Here is an 18,978-nt window from a genome sequence, read left to right as displayed (position 1 = left end):
TCGAATTAGTAGACTAAATTATATCCCGTCGGAAAAAAATATTGTCGTCAACCACCAAATGTATACGCAAAAAATTCAACAATATGCATTATCTAGACGAGATTGTGATATTGGGCTGATGAGTTTGATAATCTAAACACTATCTCAATAGACAAACTAATGTTGACTTTATGTAATCTAAATCTAAACTTCGTTGAGGGATTACATTATGACACACATTAAAGAAGAAAGCAATGACAGGTTTATATTTGCGAAAGCTCATTGACTGCTGTTTACGAATCACATGTAACCATTTCTAATAGAGGAAAGGAATCTGAAATGTGGCATTGAGATTTAGGTGATGACAGACGGGGGGAGTTGATGTTGACCCATCAACAAAATTAAGGATAATACTAAACAAATCCAATTAAAATAACACTTGATAATTGAGCTGTTTATAATTGTCGATATTTTCATATGTTTATTTACGATTAATGCAAGATGGCCGATTAGTGTTATCTTATTGGTCGTCTACATAATTGTCATTATAATATAATGTGTATAATTTGGTTGAACTGGTAGAAGCGAAATAGTTTATTCAACTTAAATAAGGTAGGTTAACCGATTAGAGGAAGCTGTTCGATATTGAAGTTTACAAAACTATATGTTGAAAAGAAAGTAAGAACTACGCTTTGAGGAAATGGTCACGTATATAATATCACTCTCTGCTATATATATATATATATCAAAATAAGAAGACTATACACGTAGTCATATAATTATATTCATGCTATGGTTATCCCCCTCCATATCGCAAAGGTCATTTAACAAAAAGAGCTACGATTTCGATACAAAAACTAACTCGATTCTGTTATTTAGATAAACATGTCAACAAACATTCCTTATGACACAATATTACATTGTCTTCTCATGTGCAAAAACATGTTTAAAATGTACTTGTTATTACTAAATAGATGCAAAGTTTAACATTATATGATCTCTCATCTTGTATTATAATCACGTAACAACATCATTAGATCATCCGAATAAAATAACCTAGATAATCTAGCTGGGGGCGTTGTATTCATCTAATCATTTAGAGAAGCAGAGTAGCTACTAGACTAAAATTATATATCCATAAATCATATTCAAAACATAAAGATGCTATTATTTTTGACAAAGTATGTTGTACTTTTCATGCCCATTCAAAGATTCTTGATAATATGCGATAAGTTTTTTGTTTTTTTTTTGGGGTGGAGAGTGGGGAGGGTTAGAACCACTTACAAACTACTTTGAAATGAGAACTTCATGAAACATGCTGCCAGGATATTAAAAAGAAACGTTTTTTACAAATGTACTGTACTCCTTTCACATATACAAAACGTAGTTATGTATATAAATGCATCTACGTGAACATGAACGATAGAAAAGATGATAGATTATAAAAACCTATGTGCTTGAATAAGCCCAAAAAGAGACTTGACGAAAAGGAGCCAATAAACACAAACAGGCGGTTACAAAGAGGGAGAGATTGTGGAGTAGGAGTCAGTGATTCTAGTGGGTTCCTCCTCTTTTTCTGCTCTTTTATTTTAATTTTATTTACTAAAATACAAATCATCATTTAATTTTTTATCAATCCGTTTTTTTCTACCTGAATATTTTTCATTACAAAACTACCTCAGTTAGATTTTATGTTCCGTCCAATTAATCTTGTATCCAGTTTCTCATTATCGTCTACGTTGAATAAATCTCTTTTCTTTAACAAGGATAAAGCTCCTTTAGCTCTTATAATTTATGTCTTCACTTATTTGACTTATTTATATAGTTTCGATATGTATGGGATGTACAGAGATCGGCTTCCTGATCAACCACCGCAATTTACTAGGCTTTGACCCTTGACAGCTATAAAGTTGGTCAAGTAAATAGTTTTCAAGTTTTGTTGTACAAATTTTTCAAACCCAAGTATTAGTCAGAAAAAGTAGCTATACACACACAATACAAAAATATAGCCGGGAGAGAAAGTCTGTGAAGGACAAGATCTTCGTGTGATATATCTTTAAAAATATAGTATTTTGTTTTTTGAAGTTAAGCAAGTGAACTTTGTTTTTAATTACTGTGGAAATAGATAGAGAAAGGTGGTGAAAAGGAGAGACTGATGAATCACAAAGGTTTCTTCACATACAAGTAGAGAGAGAAAGGGTGACAATAATAATTAATATTGGTCACCAAAAATAAAATAATGATTTAATATTATACAATAAAATTACTACTTATTTATTATTTCCTGTCTAAACTATATATAGACGCCCACATATTTATATATTTGTATATATGTATCTCTGTAAGAGAAAAGATTGGACCCTCTTTGTTTTTCTGTTCAGCCATAAAAGAAGCTTTTGACGAGAAAGTTTCCATTCTACTTTCTCTCTCTCATCTTTTCTTCTCAAACACCTCAAAGCAAATAGAAAACCTCACAAAAAGGTAATAAATTAAACACATAATATCTATCTTACTTTCATGCTCATCATCAACTAGCGTTCCTTTTTCATATTCCAATCATTTGTAATCTTTGGATCAAGAATTAATTAACACTTGCAATCTCTCTCTCTCTCTCCTAAGCTCAAAGTTTCTATTAGTGAACCATTTCTCTCAACTTTTCAAGACTAACTAATGTTTTACAGAAACGAGAGACTTGAGAAGGAGACAGAAGTAGAAGAGAAGATCAAGAAAGAGGAAGATATCACCAACCAGGAAGATGGCTACAAATCATAACCATAGTCATCATCTTTCTTATTCACTTCTTCATGGTCTCAGCAACAATCCTCCACCTCCTGGATTCATGTAACAAAATCTCCCCTAAGTCTTTTTTTTTTTTTTCTTCTTTTATTTACATTTGTATGCATACATAAAGCTCATTTTTCTTATTTTCATAGTTAAACATAAATGGTCTTATTTTCTTAATAATATTCAATATTAATTATAACTAGTTCTGAATTTACCGATGGGTTGTTTTATCCTCAAATTGTCGTATTCTTAGAAGTATGAGAATAAATGGTCAACGCATGAACTTAAAAATGGATCCATGCGGAATAGGTTACATGTGTAGTAATTGTAATTCTGGTGTAAACATTTTATCATAGGCGATCGTCTAGGAATATGGTTATTATAATTTAACTGTTCTTTAAAATATTATATAAATATAATTTGTTGCTAATTTTAATTCTGAATATTCTTTCTGTAGTGCTAATTGAATAATGAATTATTAAATGAAACAGTAACCAAGATGGATCCTCCAGCTTCGACTTCGGAGAGCTAGAAGAAGCAATTGTTCTGCAAGGTGTTAAGTATAGGAACGACGAAACTAAGCCACGTAAGCCCCTCCTCTCTCAAATCTTTGCATGACGTGAGCGTTCCTTAACAAACTCCAATAAAGTTTTCTAAATTTACATAAAAAACGAAACTGGAAAAAGAAAAATAATGATATAGCTGAGAGAGAGAGTCTGAACAAGTCTTTAGATAGGTTTGTGTTTTGGTGATGATACGGAGGCAAAAGAGAGCCTTGGATGGCGTGACTTCTTTATTTATTTCTCTTCTCGTTTTTTTTTCTTTTTAAAATAAAAAATCAAATAAAATTCCTTTACCAACTCTCTAACCTCCTCTATATCATATACACACAATATATTTATGCTGACAAATATTCGTAATTAAATTTGGTAAGCGTGTCATGTTATATATAGATCCACGTGATAAATGATGTGTTTAATTCTTAGCAGTAGATTACAGCAAACGCACACATGCACATAATTAATATCATATACTACTTGATTAAGAGCATATGTTAAATGTAAATGCGTAAATGTAATGATGGTAAACTTGCAGCTTTATTTGCAGGAGGAGGAGGAGGAGCTACGACTCTGGAGATGTTCCCTTCATGGCCAATCAGAACTCACCAAACTCTTCCTACTGTACCCTTTCTTCTTCTTTGACCCTTTCTTCTTGTTTTTTCTCCTTTTTCGGTATTTCAAAACAAAAAGTTATATTTATTCTCTTTTATATTTACATTTTACTCTCTTTTATATACATGTTTCAGCTTACTTGTTCCTCTTACTATCTATTATTTTTCCCTCAAAACTGAAAGCGATTTTTAAAATTGTTAATTACTCCTTTCTTCTGACTTTATAAACTGGAAGCAATTTGAATCATACCCATTTGTCAATTTATATACGCTTAAGGTCAAATCCTCCTTAGTATTAATCATGCCTTTTCTGACTTTTTATTAATTATGGAGTTTATTATACGATCATAAGTACATTTATGTTGAATATGCATTGCAGGAGGAGAGTTCCAAGTCCGAAGGAGAAAGCACCGATTCAGGATCAGCAAATTTCTCAAGCAAAGCAGAAAGTCAACAGCCGGAGTCTCCGATGAGTAACAAACAGAATCATCAACTCATGCTTCAGCATCAACGTAATAACAACATGGCAAACTCAGCTTCAACATCTGGACTTCCCTCTACTTCTCGAACTCCAGGTCCTCCAAAATCTACTGAGGATAAGGTACTCATAATCATCATCACTTTTAATAATTTCAAAGTTTGGAAAGAGATATATGCATGTCGAGTCATGTAACATGCATGATGTGATGTACATGATATATTGATATGTGTACTATATATGATTCTCTCTCTACATGTCATACTAGATATATGCATGCACATGCATTTCATATTTGTGTATGTCCTATCAAATCTTCCAATAAAACAAAAACCAAACACAGATCCCTAAAAGGAAACGGATCAGAGGAGATTCAGATTTTTGACCTCTCTCACTTCTTTGAAAAAAGACAAATTGAATATACAAATAAATAAAAACCAAAAGTGAAATAAAGCAGAATCTTCCTCAGTGTTATTTTCTTTTTAGTTTTCCTTTATGTAATGATTAAACAATATCCCCTCTTTTATTTTTATTTTTTCATCCATAATTATAACTAGTTATATATAGATGTTACACATATTTTCTAATTTATTACATAAACTAATATATGCTAGCTGCTTTGATTTGCTATATATAAATGTTTATCACATGAGTCAACTTAACTTACCCAATTCATTTCTGTTTATTTTTCCACTGAATTTATTTCTATTTCCATATTTGTTCTCTGACATTGCAGAGGAAGGCTACGACTTCAGGCAAACTTCTTGATGCTAAGGTACTTTAACGTTTATCATCATTAATTCATACCCGTTTGTTCGTCTCCCCCGAGGAGACATATGTGTATTGTATATACATATACTTTCAAGTGACCTTTTATATTTGGGTCATATTTTCCCCGAATTAGCTAAGTTAACCTCTCGTTTTAAAATGTGCTTAAAATGGGATTATCTCAGACATTGAGGCGTTTGGCCCAAAATAGAGAAGCTGCTCGCAAAAGCCGTCTTAGGAAAAAGGTAACCATTACAAATCCCTATCTTTTCACATCCCACTAATATTATTATCATTTATTTAAAATAATTATATTTTTCCTATATATTCATTTTGCTGTCAAAATAATAGTTCACATATTTACAATGATATACTCAGCTGGATATACTGTTAGTCCTCATCAGCTAGTACCTTATATATATAGATATATGTGTGTGTGTATTAACAGGAATATAGTATAGAACATTTCTTAATCGAGCTAGTAATGTTGAGTTATATTATGATATACGTAAATAACAAATGCATAAAATATATGGTTTGTGCAGGCTTACGTGCAACAGCTAGAATCAAGTAGGATAAAACTTTCCCAGTTAGAGCAAGAACTCCAGCGAGCTCGATCTCAGGTTTCACTTGAAAGTTAAATAATTTATAGTCTTATAGTATAACCTTATTGTGCTGATTAATTTATTTACCATATATTATTTATGTCGATATAGGGGATGTTTATGGGTGGCTGTGGTCCACCTGGACCTAACATCACTTCCGGTACTGAAACCTAAAACACCATTTGCAGTATTTTATTTTATTAAAATATTGTTTGGACCCAACTTCATTATATATATGTGTGCTTAATGACTATTAACATATTGTACGTACGTAGGAGCTGCAATGTTTGACATGGAATATGAGAGGTGGCTAGAGGAAGATAACCGTCACATGTCGGAGATTCGAACCGGTCTTCAGGCTCACTTATCTGACAATGATTTAAGGTTGATCGTTGACGGTTACATAGCTCACTTTGATGAGGTTTTGCGATTAAAAGCTGTGGCTGCTAAAGCTGACGTTTTCCACCTCATCATCGGTACATGGATGTCCCCTGCCGAACGCTGTTTTATCTGGATGGCCGGTTTCCGTCCATCTGACCTCATCAAGGTTCGTCTTCTTTTCATATCGCTCACATTAATGTAACACTAATACATAACAATAAACTAATATAAGATGGAAACATATCTAGAGAAACTATATAAATCAAAACTAAAAGAGAGATGGACTTAATGTGTGTGTGTTTTTAAGATATTGGTGTCGCAAATGGATCTATTGACGGAGCAACAACTGATGGGAATATATAGCCTACAACACTCATCGCAACAAGCGGAGGAGGCTCTCTCGCAAGGCCTCGAACAACTTCAGCAATCTCTTATCGATACTCTCGCCGCCTCTCCCGTCATGGACGGTATGCAACAAATGGCTGTCGCTCTCGGAAAAATCTCCAATCTAGAAGGCTTTATCCGCCAGGTTCTATTTTCTAACCTACATATATATTTATTTTTACTTCATTTGCGTTTATACTTACATTCTAAATTATTATGAACATGTAAGAAAATACCAACATATTGGTATTCTTTGAACATATTGAGAAGTAAAAACTGCAAACGCAACTTACAGATTAAATATATATAAACATAATTTGAAGATATAAAAATATTTCTGTTTATTAAATAGAAAGGTATAGCCAAATATTTTGCGTACATGTATGTACAAACATATGGGCTGGCTAAGTTTGTCTAATTAAAATTTGATCAGATGTTGCTTTCACGTATTGTCTTTTTGTAGATGATGTCCAATTGGCCATGTCTTTTAAATTCCATTTCCTTGCCGCTTTTTCCCTCTATCATATAATAATATATGTTTCTTTAGTCTTAAATTTAATTATTCCAAGAGCCAAATTTCTTTCACCTACTTGTTTTTATATACATTACTAAATTAGCTGAAGAAAAAGCAAAGAGAATATGTCAAAAGTATTATACATCTCTTTCAAAGTTTTGTTTTGAACTCAACAGAATTTTTTCATTATTTGGATCAAATTATTTATTTTTCTCATTAATCTGTTTACAAGCTATTGACTTTTGTAATACCCATTAGGCAGTAGGTGTGCCGTTGTTATCTTCTTTATAACTATACCAAAAAATTAGAGAGTCTTAGAATGTTAATTAAATAAACTGTGATAGCTAATTGACAATGTTAATTCAATTGAAGGCTGATAACTTGAGGCAGCAGACTGTTCACCAGCTGCGTCGGATTTTGACGGTTCGACAAGCTGCGCGTTGTTTTCTAGTCATCGGGGAATACTATGGACGGCTCAGAGCTCTTAGCTCTCTTTGGTTGTCTCGACCACGAGAGTAAGTCTCACTTTATAGTAGTAGCTCATTCTTCATTTTTCACATCATATATTTAGAAAATAACCATTAACTTTTGGCTATTATTAATGTGAAATAGGACGCTGATAAGTGATGAAACATCTTGCCAAACGACGACGGACTTGCAGATGGTTCAGTCATCGCGGAACCACTTCTCCAATTTCTAAATCGAAATGGAATCTTTATGACTAAATGGGGCCAAGTTCCTTTGTCTTAGCTTCACTCTTCGCCCACTCTGTTTCCTTTATGTTGTACTAGACATGTTAGGATCTTCCTTCACCTCCTTTTTATGAAACTATAGTCTTATGATATGAAATTAACGTACCACGTAAATCAAATCAACTTATGTGCCAAATGAAAATGAGTAAAAAGAAAAACATCTCGATGCTTTCGACACATTCATTTTCTGAGGAGAGTGCACTTGGCTCGTTTATTTTACAATGGACACAGTGAATATCATTCTTCGTGAAAATGAGTGAGTACTTTTTAGTTTTTACATTTACCACAAACGACGTACAGATAGAGTTGATACTTGATAGGGCGAAATCTAAAAACGACAAAAAAAAAACACTTGATAATAAGACCCATATATGAGATTAGCAGGCTGTGTATGGGCCAGACACTTCATAGGCTTAGATCATAACGAAAGCCCAATCTAGGCCTTAATAAACCCATATGATCTACAAACAAATGACAGAAACATAAATGTCGTGTAAGAAAAAAAGTACATCCACTGGATAAGTACAACATTCCATTTTCACTTGTAAACAAACAAACTTTCAACTTTAGTTTCCACTAATGAGACGACTCTTTCGTTCTTTGTTAATACTATTCCAAGTTTCCAACTAACTTGTTAATTAATTGAAAGTGACTTTGTTCAACAAAAAGTCAAACCAGGTTTTGTAAGGAGATACAGAGAGATTGATCCCATCGCCATGGAAACAGCAAAGCGCAGAACGATAGAAACCATCGTCTCCAAGCTCAGCTCCGTCTCCGAGCAAACCAGAGCCGCCGCTCTAGCCGAGCTCAGACTCATCTCCAAACAAGACCCCGACAGCCGCCCCATCATCGCCGACGCCGGCGCCATCCCCTACCTCTCCGAGACTCTCTACTCCTCCTCCCCCTCCTCCCAAGAGAACGCCGCCGCCACCCTCCTCAACCTCTCCATCACCTCCCGCGAATCCCTCATGTCCTCGCGCGGCCTTCTCGACGCGCTCTCCCACGCGCTCCGCCACCACGACACCACCACCTCCCCCGCCGCCGTCCAGTCCTCCGCCGCCGCGATCTACAGCCTCCTGATCGCGGAGGAGTCTTACCGCCCCGTCGTCGGATCGAAGCGAGACATCATCTTCTCTCTCATCCACGTCATCAGGTACCAAGACTCGCATCCGAGATCGATCAAGGACGCGCTCAAAGCGCTCTTCGCCGTCGCGCTCCACCCGGCGAACAGATCAACGATGATCTCCCTCGGCGCGATCCCGGCTCTCTTCTCCCTCATCGTGAAGGACTCGCGGTGCGGGATCGTGGAGGACGCGACGGCGGTTATGGCGCAGGTCGCGGGGTGCGAGGAGAGCGAGGAAGGGATGAGGAGAGTCTCCGGAGCCAGCGTGCTTGCGGATCTGCTGGATCCGTGCACCGGCTCGAGCCTTCGGATCAAGGAGAACGCGGTGAGCGCGCTTTTGAATTTAGCGAGGTGCGGCGGGGACGAAGCGCGTTTGGAAGTCGCGTCTGCGGTTGCGTCTGGTGCGGATGAAGGAGCTATGGAAGGGATCGTGTACGTTGCGGAGAACGGGAGTGCGAAAGGGAGGAAGAAGGCGGTTGCTCTGTTGAAGCTCGTTTCAAACGATTCACGACGTTTCGATCATCTGATCAGTGACAATGATAATGATAATCCAAGTAGTATCTGATCATCTGCTTATCATTTAATTGTTACACTTTTGCTAATCATTTACTTCATTCAAACACACACACTTTTTATACATAATGTAATTGTCATTGTTACGCTTTTGAATCAAGAATCAAGAATCTTTTTTTGTTTGTACATGGTTTGTTTCATCAATTCAAACGTTGAGTTGAAGAACTGGTTTGTACATTTTGTGTTCTTCACCGAGCAATAGAGAGCGTAGGATCGCGTCGCAAGTGCCGTCGTAGTGGACGATGAGATGTCCGCCTTGAGGGATCTCGTGGTAGTTGATCAAAGGCTGCTTCTGGAGAATGCATCTTTGAAGCTGAAACGGGACGACTTTGTCTTCCTTACCGTGCCAGATGTGGACAGAGCTCTCTTGTGTGATGTTTAGATCCGCTGGTTCGAAGTCCCATTGCCCGAAACAAGCCATGAAATCGTCTCTTAGTGTATCGAAAACGTTTCTTTCACGTAGCTTATCCTTAGTAAGCATGGGAAAGCCGGTGGTTCGCTTGAGCACCTCCACGTCATGGCTGTTGAAGTAGACTGGATTGCTCTCAAGAACCGAACTGTTTGATGGTATGACCTTTTGTACAACCCACCAATGTAACAGTCCAGGTGCAAATCTTGATATTCTTAAACACCATCTGATAATACCTCTCCTGTAGTCTTTCTTAATAAGCTTCTTAGGAAGCGATGGCCACCGATAGTTTACAACTGGAGCAACAAAAGCCACACCAGATAGCCTACAAAAGAAGATAGAATATTCTCAATAGTTACTTATTTGATTAGCCTTTTTTTTTTGGTTTAAGGAGTGATGATTGCCTGTGAGGTATGTGTTTTAAGCAACCCCAAGTTGGGTAAGATCCCATGGAGATTCCAATAAGGTAAAACTTAGGTCCTATCTCCAAATGATCTGCAAGTTCTGCTATGTCATCAACTTCACTTTTAAGGGAACGTTTGGTGTTTGCATCCGAGTCTCCATATCCAGAACGGCTGTAGAATAAAAGATACACTCCAAGCTCTTGTATAAGCTCCTGAAAAGCTAAATCCAGTTCAGATTTTTTTTTTTTTCAAATATCCAGACAAGATTTAAAGAGCATGTTTTACTTTTGAGGCAGAGAAGTTCATGTCTTTAGAGCTTCCAAAGCCATGAACAAGAATGATCTTGTACTTAGCTTCCTCCTTTGGAACCCCACTTTCTCTATAAGCTAAGAATCTTCCATCTCGAAGTTTAACTCTATTTGAATTTTCACAAGAATCCCCCATCAAACACTTATAGTCACTATACATGAAGAGAAATGATTTTTAGTTGTAGCAAGTTCATTAATTTGGGTGTGAAAAATGGCAAAACCAAGAACATCATCACAAGTTTTAGAACAGAAGAAGACATACCAGAAGAGGAGATAATTTGCCTTGAATCTGGAAGGAACAGAGAAGGGATTGAATAGTCAAAGAAATGATCTATTTTATCTTTATGTGCACAAGATAATGATGATGATTGATAAAGAAGACGGCTACTTGTAGAAAAAGCAAGTAGAGCCACTCCTTGGTGTATAGAATTTGAATAGGAATAAAGAATTTTAGAAGACCAAACCAAATATTCCTCTTCTGATTCCTTTGTCTAACAAAAAAAAAAAAAAATTCTCCAGAGTTTATCCTTTTCGCTGCCTTTGTTAAACTCCAGACGCCACTGTCAATTCACCAATCTCAGTTTTGCTTCTCCCACAAGTAAACGTTTTTGCATATGAAAATTTAGAAACTTCCCATAATAATTCCTTGAAAATATAAATTTCTCCAACATCTAAGTTTTTTCTGGAATTATGGAATATTCCTTATCTCAAAGGGTTCTATACTTCTTCTATCTACACATAAAAATCTAGCCTAGTATTGGATGCCATGTCACATAACCGGTTTTTGGTATAAGAACATAATGGGCTTTTAAATTGTCAAAATATGGGCTTTTAATTGTCAAAAATATGGCTTCTATGGGTAAGTATCCAGCCTCCCTGAATTTGAGTTACTTGAAGAAAAAACAAGTATCCAGCCTCCCTGAATTTGAGTGGATAAACCAAGTGAGAAGAACAAACAAAACAATCCTCTTCTGATTCCTTTGGCTAAACCATCCTTCATGTTTTTAATATGCTGGCTGTCTTTACATCTTAATTAAGTTCATGCCACTGCTAACTTACCAATCTTGGGTTTTAGAATTCAATTTTGGCGCCGTTGCGCTGATTGGGCATGATAATCATTAACCGGAGATGACCTTCTTGGCATAGCTTGACAAGGTTCCTATGCTGTGTGAGGATGGCATTACTGTTGCCTAATAAAACATGAGCAATCACGTAACTCTCTCCTTTCTCATTTGCAAATTGCCACTCCTTCACCGTCAAGTTGAAAGAATCTTTAGCTGCTGATACCGTTGCTTTCACCTCTATGTACTCTTTCTTCCCACCTCTGTTTTTGATTACTAGGTCGTAAGGTAACCCGGTCTCGCTCTGCTCGTTTATCCAACTAACCACAGCGTCCTTGCCGTATTTTGCAGCATAGTATCTGAAAGCGATCTCTTCACCTTTTTTACCAGTGTATTGCAAAAGTGTAGCCCGATCTGTGCCGGTGTGAAACTGATCTCTCGTGCTCAAGTCAGTTGAGATGGAGTTGTTCCATTCATGAGCAAGATTCCCTGAGGTTGAGCTACTCATCATGTTATGCAATGGGATTGGTGGCTTCGTAGCTCGTGAACTTGTGCCTGCACTATTATCGTATCCAGCTACCAAGTTTCTATTTGTGATCTCCATTGGTTTCTGTCCCTCAAGAGCCTCTGTTACAAGCTCCCTCTGATTAAAAGAGGAAAAAACAAAGTTACTATTCAATTACGGCAACTTTTCCTTTAGCAAAAGGAAACGAAGAAAGACAGTGCAGCAGCACACTTATGGAACACTGAACTAGATGCTTTTGCCACAGGACATGGAACCAGATGAGTTTTTTTCAGATGCTACAAACTTCATGTCAAATTCAGGTGTAAACAGAAACAGCAAGGCATAAATGCAACCAGGTTTCAGTCTCAGACATTCATTCCCCTACAGATTTGTCACAAAGACCGAATCGGCGACCAGAGATCTTGGAAGGTTTCCATTAATTACTTCAAAAAGAAGATATTGAGAGGAAGTGGGACAGGGAGAGAAAAGGGGCGCAACATTTATCCTTTTTTTTCAGCCTGCTACAGTGACATTGTCATGTGCACATGCAGAATCAAAGAGCAAAGCTGAATTATGGAAACTTTTAAATTTTTGTTACTCAACTCTAAGACATTGCAACTGGGTGCTAAGTCTCAGCGCAAGAGCAGGGACCACTGAACCACACAAAAAAAAAGAAAGTGCACAAGAAGAAACAGAAAAAATAACAAGAGTAACAGCTTAAAACAAAGTAGTTGTAGAAGTAAGAGAGGAAATGGTCTAGCTTCGAAAAGGAGGTACCACAGAAAGTACTCAAAATAGTGAGCCTGTGTTCCACAGTAAAAGTCAAATATCTTTTCAACTTGGCAAAAATAACAAAGGGGCAGAAATATATACTCAAAGGTGAAACTATCCCGCTTCTTTCACTTTTGAGAAAATATACTCACTTCCGACGGACATAAGACTCATAAACGACATCATTTGGGACCTTCAAGCTAACCAACAAGTGTTTCCCCAAACAATGAGCAGATAGGTTTCCCTGAGAACGGCAACTTCCGACATAAAAATATGAGGCATTAACAGACACCGCTAACAAAACTCTTCAGTGGACTAAATAAAACACGGAAGCAAAGAAAAATGCATCTCAGGAAATCACACAAAAGGAAAAATGCAGAAACGTTAAAACTAAATTTATATGACCACTGACTCACAGCGACATGTAGTAATCCAACAAATGGAAATGATGACATAGCTTTGGCTCTTTTACGCTTAGTCTTAGGTTGTGCTTCGGAGCCTCTCAAGTTGTAAAAAGACAAAATCTTCTCGACAAACTACAAAAATAAAAGAGAGCATTAGAGAATAAACAAATATACAGCCTCACTACTGCTCCACGCTTAAGATAATTCACTATCCGATTCAAGCGGAAAGATATATCTGATACATGATTCAAAAAAAACGTCCAATCTCGATATACTCAACATGGACTTACCATTGACATGCTTAGCTCTTTACAAGCGTCCTTCCAAGTCGAAATGAACAATCTCAAAGCTCCTTCAGAGAGTGTGAAATCAGCCTCATTGAAACTGAAAACCTGCTTGGTATCAGAATCATCCGCCGGTTCAGGTATCTCTTGTTTCACATGTCCTCTACGTAATTTAGAAGGGCTTCTTCTAAGCTGTTTGGACAAATCAGATTTTTCATGACTACGAGTTTCTGCCTTCCTTTTCTTAGTTTCTGCTTTCCTTTTCTTTTTAGACCTCCCAAGTTTCTTCACCTCTTCTGCAACAGATGGATATGGACAACTACTGACATGGTCAGAGCTATTAACATATTTAACCTCATAATCACCACTATCATCGTCATCTGAGCTCGATGAATCATATCTTGTATGCTTGCCACAATAATCCTTACGATGCAAAGCAGCTACGTCACTATCCTCAGAGACGGTAGGGGATTTATCTCGCAGCTGTTTCTTTGATGAAACGTTGTGATGCTTCTGATGCAGTCCAGTCAGCAAGGTCTCCAATGTTTCGCGTTCTTGTCTCTTTGCATCTTGAATGAAAGATACATACATCCTATAAAACAGTCAGCTATAATAAGTTGAGAACGCTAGAATCTTGAGAACACATCTATTGCGTTAACAACTACAGAAACAAAATATCATACCGCAAGCTCTGAATACGCACACCAAGCTTCTCCTTGCCTATAACAGACTTCTTCTCAGCAACATAATCAAGGAAGTCATCGAGCTTAACATCGTCCATACCGTAAGTGCTCAGATAGCTATCAAGAAACGATATTATCTCCTCGCTAGTGATCTGAACCGGACCAGAACAACCAGATATAGACGGGAAATACAACAAGACAAGTGGATGCCTTAGCAAAGGTCCCAACTTTAAATCATCAAAACAATCAACAAACTCGTTTCGGCATATTGCTACTTCCAAATCATGCAGAGTCACAATCCCTCTAGCGCCAATGAAGCAGTGAATAAACGCATATATCTACAAGCAACATCACAATATTAAAGATTCTCAAACGGTTAAAAAAGTTAAAAAAAAAAGGAATTAACTTTTTACCTTGCCTTCAAGGGTCATGAGCTGGCGAAGCGAAGGAACGTCTTGCATCTGCATCCCCAATGATCGCTGAGAATCAGGCTGCTGTTGTAGCTGTGCTAAAACAGACTGCGACACTCTAATCGAAGAAACGTTCTCTCCAGCAGCAACGAGCGATCTACGCGTCTCCTTGACGGCGTTATCGATTCGTATGGCTTCTACATTGCCACATGATCCATGGAATTGAGGACGGAAGGTTGGGATCTGTGGTGGATGAGCGAAGTTGAGATTCTGCTGGGTTTGGAGATTGTATCTGATCGGTTGTTGGATATTGAAATTGGAGTACATACGAGTGGGTTGAGGATGATACCCGCCGCTTCCACCGTTCGCGGAGGCGCGTAGGGGCCACGAGCCGTCGTGATTCCCTTGCATTGATCGGCGCGCGAAAGCGAGTCTTCAAAAAAATATGTTTTTGGAGTGAGAGAGAAGGAGGATTAGGGTTTAAGGTCAAACGTCCGGAGAGTCTCTAGCTGATTCGGAGGGTTTAAGGTACAATGTTCCGGATTAAATTCCGGTTCCGGTTTAACATTCTTGTTCGACATAGTATGACCCAATCTTATCAAATACCATCATGAGATCAATAAACTTTTCAAGTAATTCCCATTTAATATTTTAGAACTAAGTTTTCCTTAATAAAACAACATTTCACAAATTATATGTTTATATGCGAATTAATAGAGAAACATCGTACAAGAGAACTACAATATAGCGCAAAGAGTATTGTCAAGGATGGATCTGATATGACGGCTCAGATGATGCAGTCAGACATGAATCTTTATAAGACATATAGAATTGTCGGTTGTAAAATTGTCTGTAATATTTTTCAGAGTTTGTAATAGCATAATATATCTAGCGTTAAAAAAATTATATGTTTTTTATTTGGTTTTTACTATTTAGACAAATATAAGAATACAAAAGACTACAGCATGTTTGCACCGTCCTGTGTTGGATGATTGACTAGCGGTTCAAGTACGCTTCACAAAAAGATATAACCATAGACTAGTCACTAGTATGTTGCATATAATTAGGGGGTTTTTGCCAAAACTAACCCACAACTTGATTTTAATCCCAAACCTATACCCAAACTTGAATCAAATGCAAAACTAACCTAAAAGCCTAGTGAAATTACAGCTCAGCCCCTTGTGACCAAACAAAAAAACAGAAGCCATTTTTACGAATATAGCCCCAGTAAATCGTCTGAGTCGTCTGAGATGTTGGAAGTCGTCTGGACGACTGAAGTGTAAGTCGTCTGGTACCAGTTTATTTTAAAAATAATTTATAAATCTTGTAAAAAAATATTTTGATGCGTAAAAAATAAAAATCAAGTAATTATAAACAGTTTTAACTGATATAAATTAAGATATGATAAAATTGATTTGTTTTGAAGATAGATGAGTGGAAGTAGTGAATCATGAAATACTTTGGTTTAGGAGTTTGGCAAACATATGTTGTAGTATTGTATGTATTGTTAGGGTTAGATTTTGGAAAACTAAAATGTTTTTTTTTTAAATTAGTTTTCACTTATATGTGTTTATTTCTGTGTATAGTAAACACTTTTAAGTTTGATTTGGTTTTATGAAGTGTTTAATTAGATAATTAAGTTTAGGGGTTATGTTTAGGGTGTGGACGACTTATATTTCAGTCGTCTGTTGAATAATTTACCCGGACGGCGTATATTTCAGTCGTCCAGACGACTTACTTGTAAGTCGTCTGGAAAGTCTTCTATTTTAGTTTCCCGCTAAAAATATTTAATTTCCAGCTAAAAATATTAAACTCTTCTGGACGACTTACATGTAAGTCGTCTGTTTTAATTTCTTCACCAGACGACTGAAATGTAAGTCGTCCAGGAAGTCGTCTGAGTCAAAAATATTTAACCTAATTGGATTTTTTGTCTCCCTATATAAAGAAAAATTTACACATTCTCTCTCCTCCTCTCAAATGGTTGCAACAAAAATGTAATGTTCATCATTCTAAAACTCTCCAACCTCTCTCTAATCTCTTTGACTTGAAAACACCAAACTTTATATGAATTTTTCAGTTTTATCTCATGTATTTCTTACTAATCTATCTCTTTTGCAGGTTTTTAATCAAATGGTACTCATTTTCCACTAATTTAGAGGTAGATCTATTAATTTTAGATATGTATTTTTGTGTGTTCTATAAATGTAGATTTATCTAATCTTCCACTCATTTTCTCTATTTTTAAGTCATTTGAACGTTTTTGGATATGCAGGTTTTTCAGATCTGGATTTGATGTGCAGGTTTTTCAGATCTGGAAGACTTCTGGGACGACTTACCTGTTAGTCGTCTGAAAGTCGTCTGGAAGTCGTCTGAACTTCTTGGAAGTCTTCTGACAAAGTCGTCTGGACTTCCAGGAAGTCGTCTGGACTTCCAGGAAGTCGTCTGGACTTCCAGGAAGTCGTCTGGACTTCCAGGAAGTCGTCTGGATTTTTCTGAGCGTTTTGGTAAGTTCTTATGTCTGATTTTTCTTCATTTGGTAACTTCTTGTTGTATAAAGTTCTTACTTTTTTCCCAAACTAAAACTCTCCAAACCCACTCTAATCTCTTTGACTTGAAAACACCAAACTTTATATGAATTTTTCAATTTTGTCTCATGTCTTTCTTACTAATGTATTTTTTTTTTTTTTGCAGGTTTTTAATTAGATGATACTCATCTTCCACTAATTTGAAGGTAGATCTATTATTTTTAGATATATATTTTTGTGTGTTCTGTAAAGGTAGATTTATCTAATCTTCCACTCATTTTTTCTGTTTTAAGCCATTTGAACGTTTTTGAATATGCAGGTTTTTCAGATCTGGATTTAATATGCAGGTTTTTCAGATCTGGAAGACTTCTGGGACGACTTACTTGTTAGTCGTCTGGAAGTCGTCTGGAAGTCGTCTGGACTTCCTAAAAGTCGTCTGGACTTCCTGTAAAGTCGTCTGGAAGTCGTCTGAACTTCCTAAAAGTCTTCTGGCAAAGTCGTCTGAACTTCCTGGAAGTCGTCTGGACTTCTTAAAAGTTGTCTGGTCTTGTCTACTCAAGTGGAATCCAAGCTTGTCTTTGTAGATGAATGATCTATAATAGTTTTGTTTGTGGTCTGTTTTGTGAATTGCATGTATACTCTTTTAGTTGTGAATTTTTTGTAAAATCAGTAAAAATGTTTTCCAAGATGTATTAAATGTGCTAACAATGTGTTTACACATTTACAAATCAATAAAATAATAGACTTTAGTAGCCTTTTTCTTATCTTTGGATCTCTCATATGCAATAATAAACTCCAATGGCTTTTTTCTCATCATAATAAACAAGAATGTTGGTAAGAGATGGAAACAAACAATAGTAACTAGTCAAAGCATATCATATTTTTTATAAGTTTGCATTGAAAAACTTAGTCAAATTTAGTAAAACTAAGGGAGAGAACATATTTTGTAAATATGAGTTTTACATATCTTGAAGTTACTTATCACTCTTAAAAATACAAGTTATTCAAAAACTAACGTAGAAGACTTAAAAACTAGTGGAGAAGACGCGGACGACTTCAATCTAAGTTGTCTAGACGACTAAGCTATATGTCGTCTGGTCAACGCAGAGGTTATTTTTGCAATTGACTTTGAAATCTGTTATTTCGGACGACTGAAAGTTAAGTCGTCTACTATTGTTTGGTTAAAAAAAAAACTCCAAAAAAGCTAGACGACTTACATTTCAGTCGTCAGAGGTTAGTTTTGCATTTGACTGGATTATTTCAGAAGTTTGACTTTTTGGACGACTTACATTTCAGTCGTCTAGTGAAAATTAAAATAATAATATTTTTTTAAAAGTAGACGACTTAAAGTTAAGTCGTCATAGGTTAGTTTTGCAATTAAAAAAAAAAACTTCAAGATTTAATTATACACAGACGACTTATAATTCAGTCGTCCACCAGACGACTGAAATGTAAGTCGTCCAAGATTTACGAGGTTTGACCAGAATCTCGGAAAAAAGTCCTGGACGACTTACAATTAAGTCGTCTGGTGGACGACTGAATTATAAGTCGTCTGTGTATAATTAAATCTTGAAGTTTTTTTTTTCAATTGCAAAACTAACCTATGACGACTTAACTTTAAGTCGTCTACTTTTAAAAAAATATTATTATTTTAATTTTTGCCAGACGACTGAAATGTAAGTCGTCTGGGGAAGTCAAACTT

The 18,978-nt window shown here is 36.3% G+C and overlaps 4 protein-coding genes across 10 annotated transcripts; 2 read left to right on the top strand and 2 right to left on the bottom strand.

Annotated features, from left to right (window-relative positions):
• The first annotated feature begins 154 nt into the window (after positions 1-154).
• On the top strand, positions 155-7,987 carry LOC103871579 (transcription factor TGA9). Of its 4 annotated transcripts, none has more exons than XM_009149843.3 (13): positions 155-2,460; positions 2,661-2,820; positions 3,255-3,349; positions 3,871-3,944; positions 4,314-4,535; positions 5,149-5,187; positions 5,366-5,425; positions 5,726-5,803; positions 5,897-5,945; positions 6,061-6,332; positions 6,474-6,695; positions 7,437-7,579; positions 7,677-7,987. In XM_009149843.3, the coding sequence occupies exons 2-13, from the start codon at positions 2,735-2,737 to the stop codon at positions 7,762-7,764; spliced, it is 1,428 nt and encodes a 475-aa protein (XP_009148091.1). In that variant the 5' UTR covers positions 155-2,460; positions 2,661-2,734; the 3' UTR covers positions 7,765-7,987. The 4 variants fall into 4 exon arrangements, with proteins under 4 accessions (XP_009148091.1, XP_009148090.1, XP_018514993.1 ...); XM_009149842.3 differs by having other exon boundaries at positions 159-2,460; positions 3,859-3,944; XM_018659477.2 differs by lacking the exon at positions 155-2,460 and having other exon boundaries at positions 2,497-2,820; positions 3,859-3,944.
• Positions 7,988-8,227: 240 nt separating this feature from the next.
• LOC103871575 (U-box domain-containing protein 4) lies at positions 8,228-9,638 on the top strand. Its single transcript, XM_009149838.3, has one exon. The coding sequence runs from the start codon at positions 8,533-8,535 to the stop codon at positions 9,502-9,504; it is 972 nt and encodes a 323-aa protein (XP_009148086.1). The 5' UTR covers positions 8,228-8,532; the 3' UTR covers positions 9,505-9,638.
• LOC103871576 lies at positions 9,550-11,313 on the bottom strand. 4 transcript variants are annotated; one of them, XM_033272675.1, is made up of 4 exons: positions 10,896-11,313; positions 10,611-10,785; positions 10,326-10,537; positions 9,550-10,246 (listed from the first exon to the last, which is right to left on the bottom strand). In XM_033272675.1, exons 2-4 carry the CDS (start codon positions 10,767-10,769, stop codon positions 9,658-9,660), a joined length of 960 nt encoding a protein of 319 aa, XP_033128566.1. In that variant the 5' UTR covers positions 10,770-10,785; positions 10,896-11,313; the 3' UTR covers positions 9,550-9,657. The 4 variants fall into 4 exon arrangements, with proteins under 4 accessions (XP_033128566.1, XP_033128567.1, XP_033128568.1 ...); XM_033272676.1 differs by having other exon boundaries at positions 10,611-10,740; XM_033272677.1 differs by lacking the exon at positions 10,896-11,313 and having other exon boundaries at positions 10,326-10,545; positions 10,611-10,884.
• A 270-nt stretch (positions 11,314-11,583) lies between these two features.
• Positions 11,584-15,812, bottom strand: LOC103871577 (protein NO VEIN-LIKE). The gene is made up of 5 exons (XM_033272672.1): positions 14,755-15,812; positions 14,342-14,679; positions 13,665-14,250; positions 13,387-13,506; positions 11,584-12,337 (listed from the first exon to the last, which is right to left on the bottom strand). Exons 1-5 carry the CDS (start codon positions 15,160-15,162, stop codon positions 11,705-11,707), a joined length of 2,085 nt encoding a protein of 694 aa, XP_033128563.1. The 5' UTR covers positions 15,163-15,812; the 3' UTR covers positions 11,584-11,704.
• Between the last annotated feature and the right edge of the window lie 3,166 nt (positions 15,813-18,978).

This window comes from Brassica rapa, chromosome A06 (assembly GCF_000309985.2).
Source record: "Brassica rapa cultivar Chiifu-401-42 chromosome A06, CAAS_Brap_v3.01, whole genome shotgun sequence".
NCBI classification, from domain to species: domain Eukaryota; kingdom Viridiplantae; phylum Streptophyta; class Magnoliopsida; order Brassicales; family Brassicaceae; genus Brassica; species Brassica rapa.
This window is presented reverse-complemented; position numbering and strand designations above follow the sequence as displayed.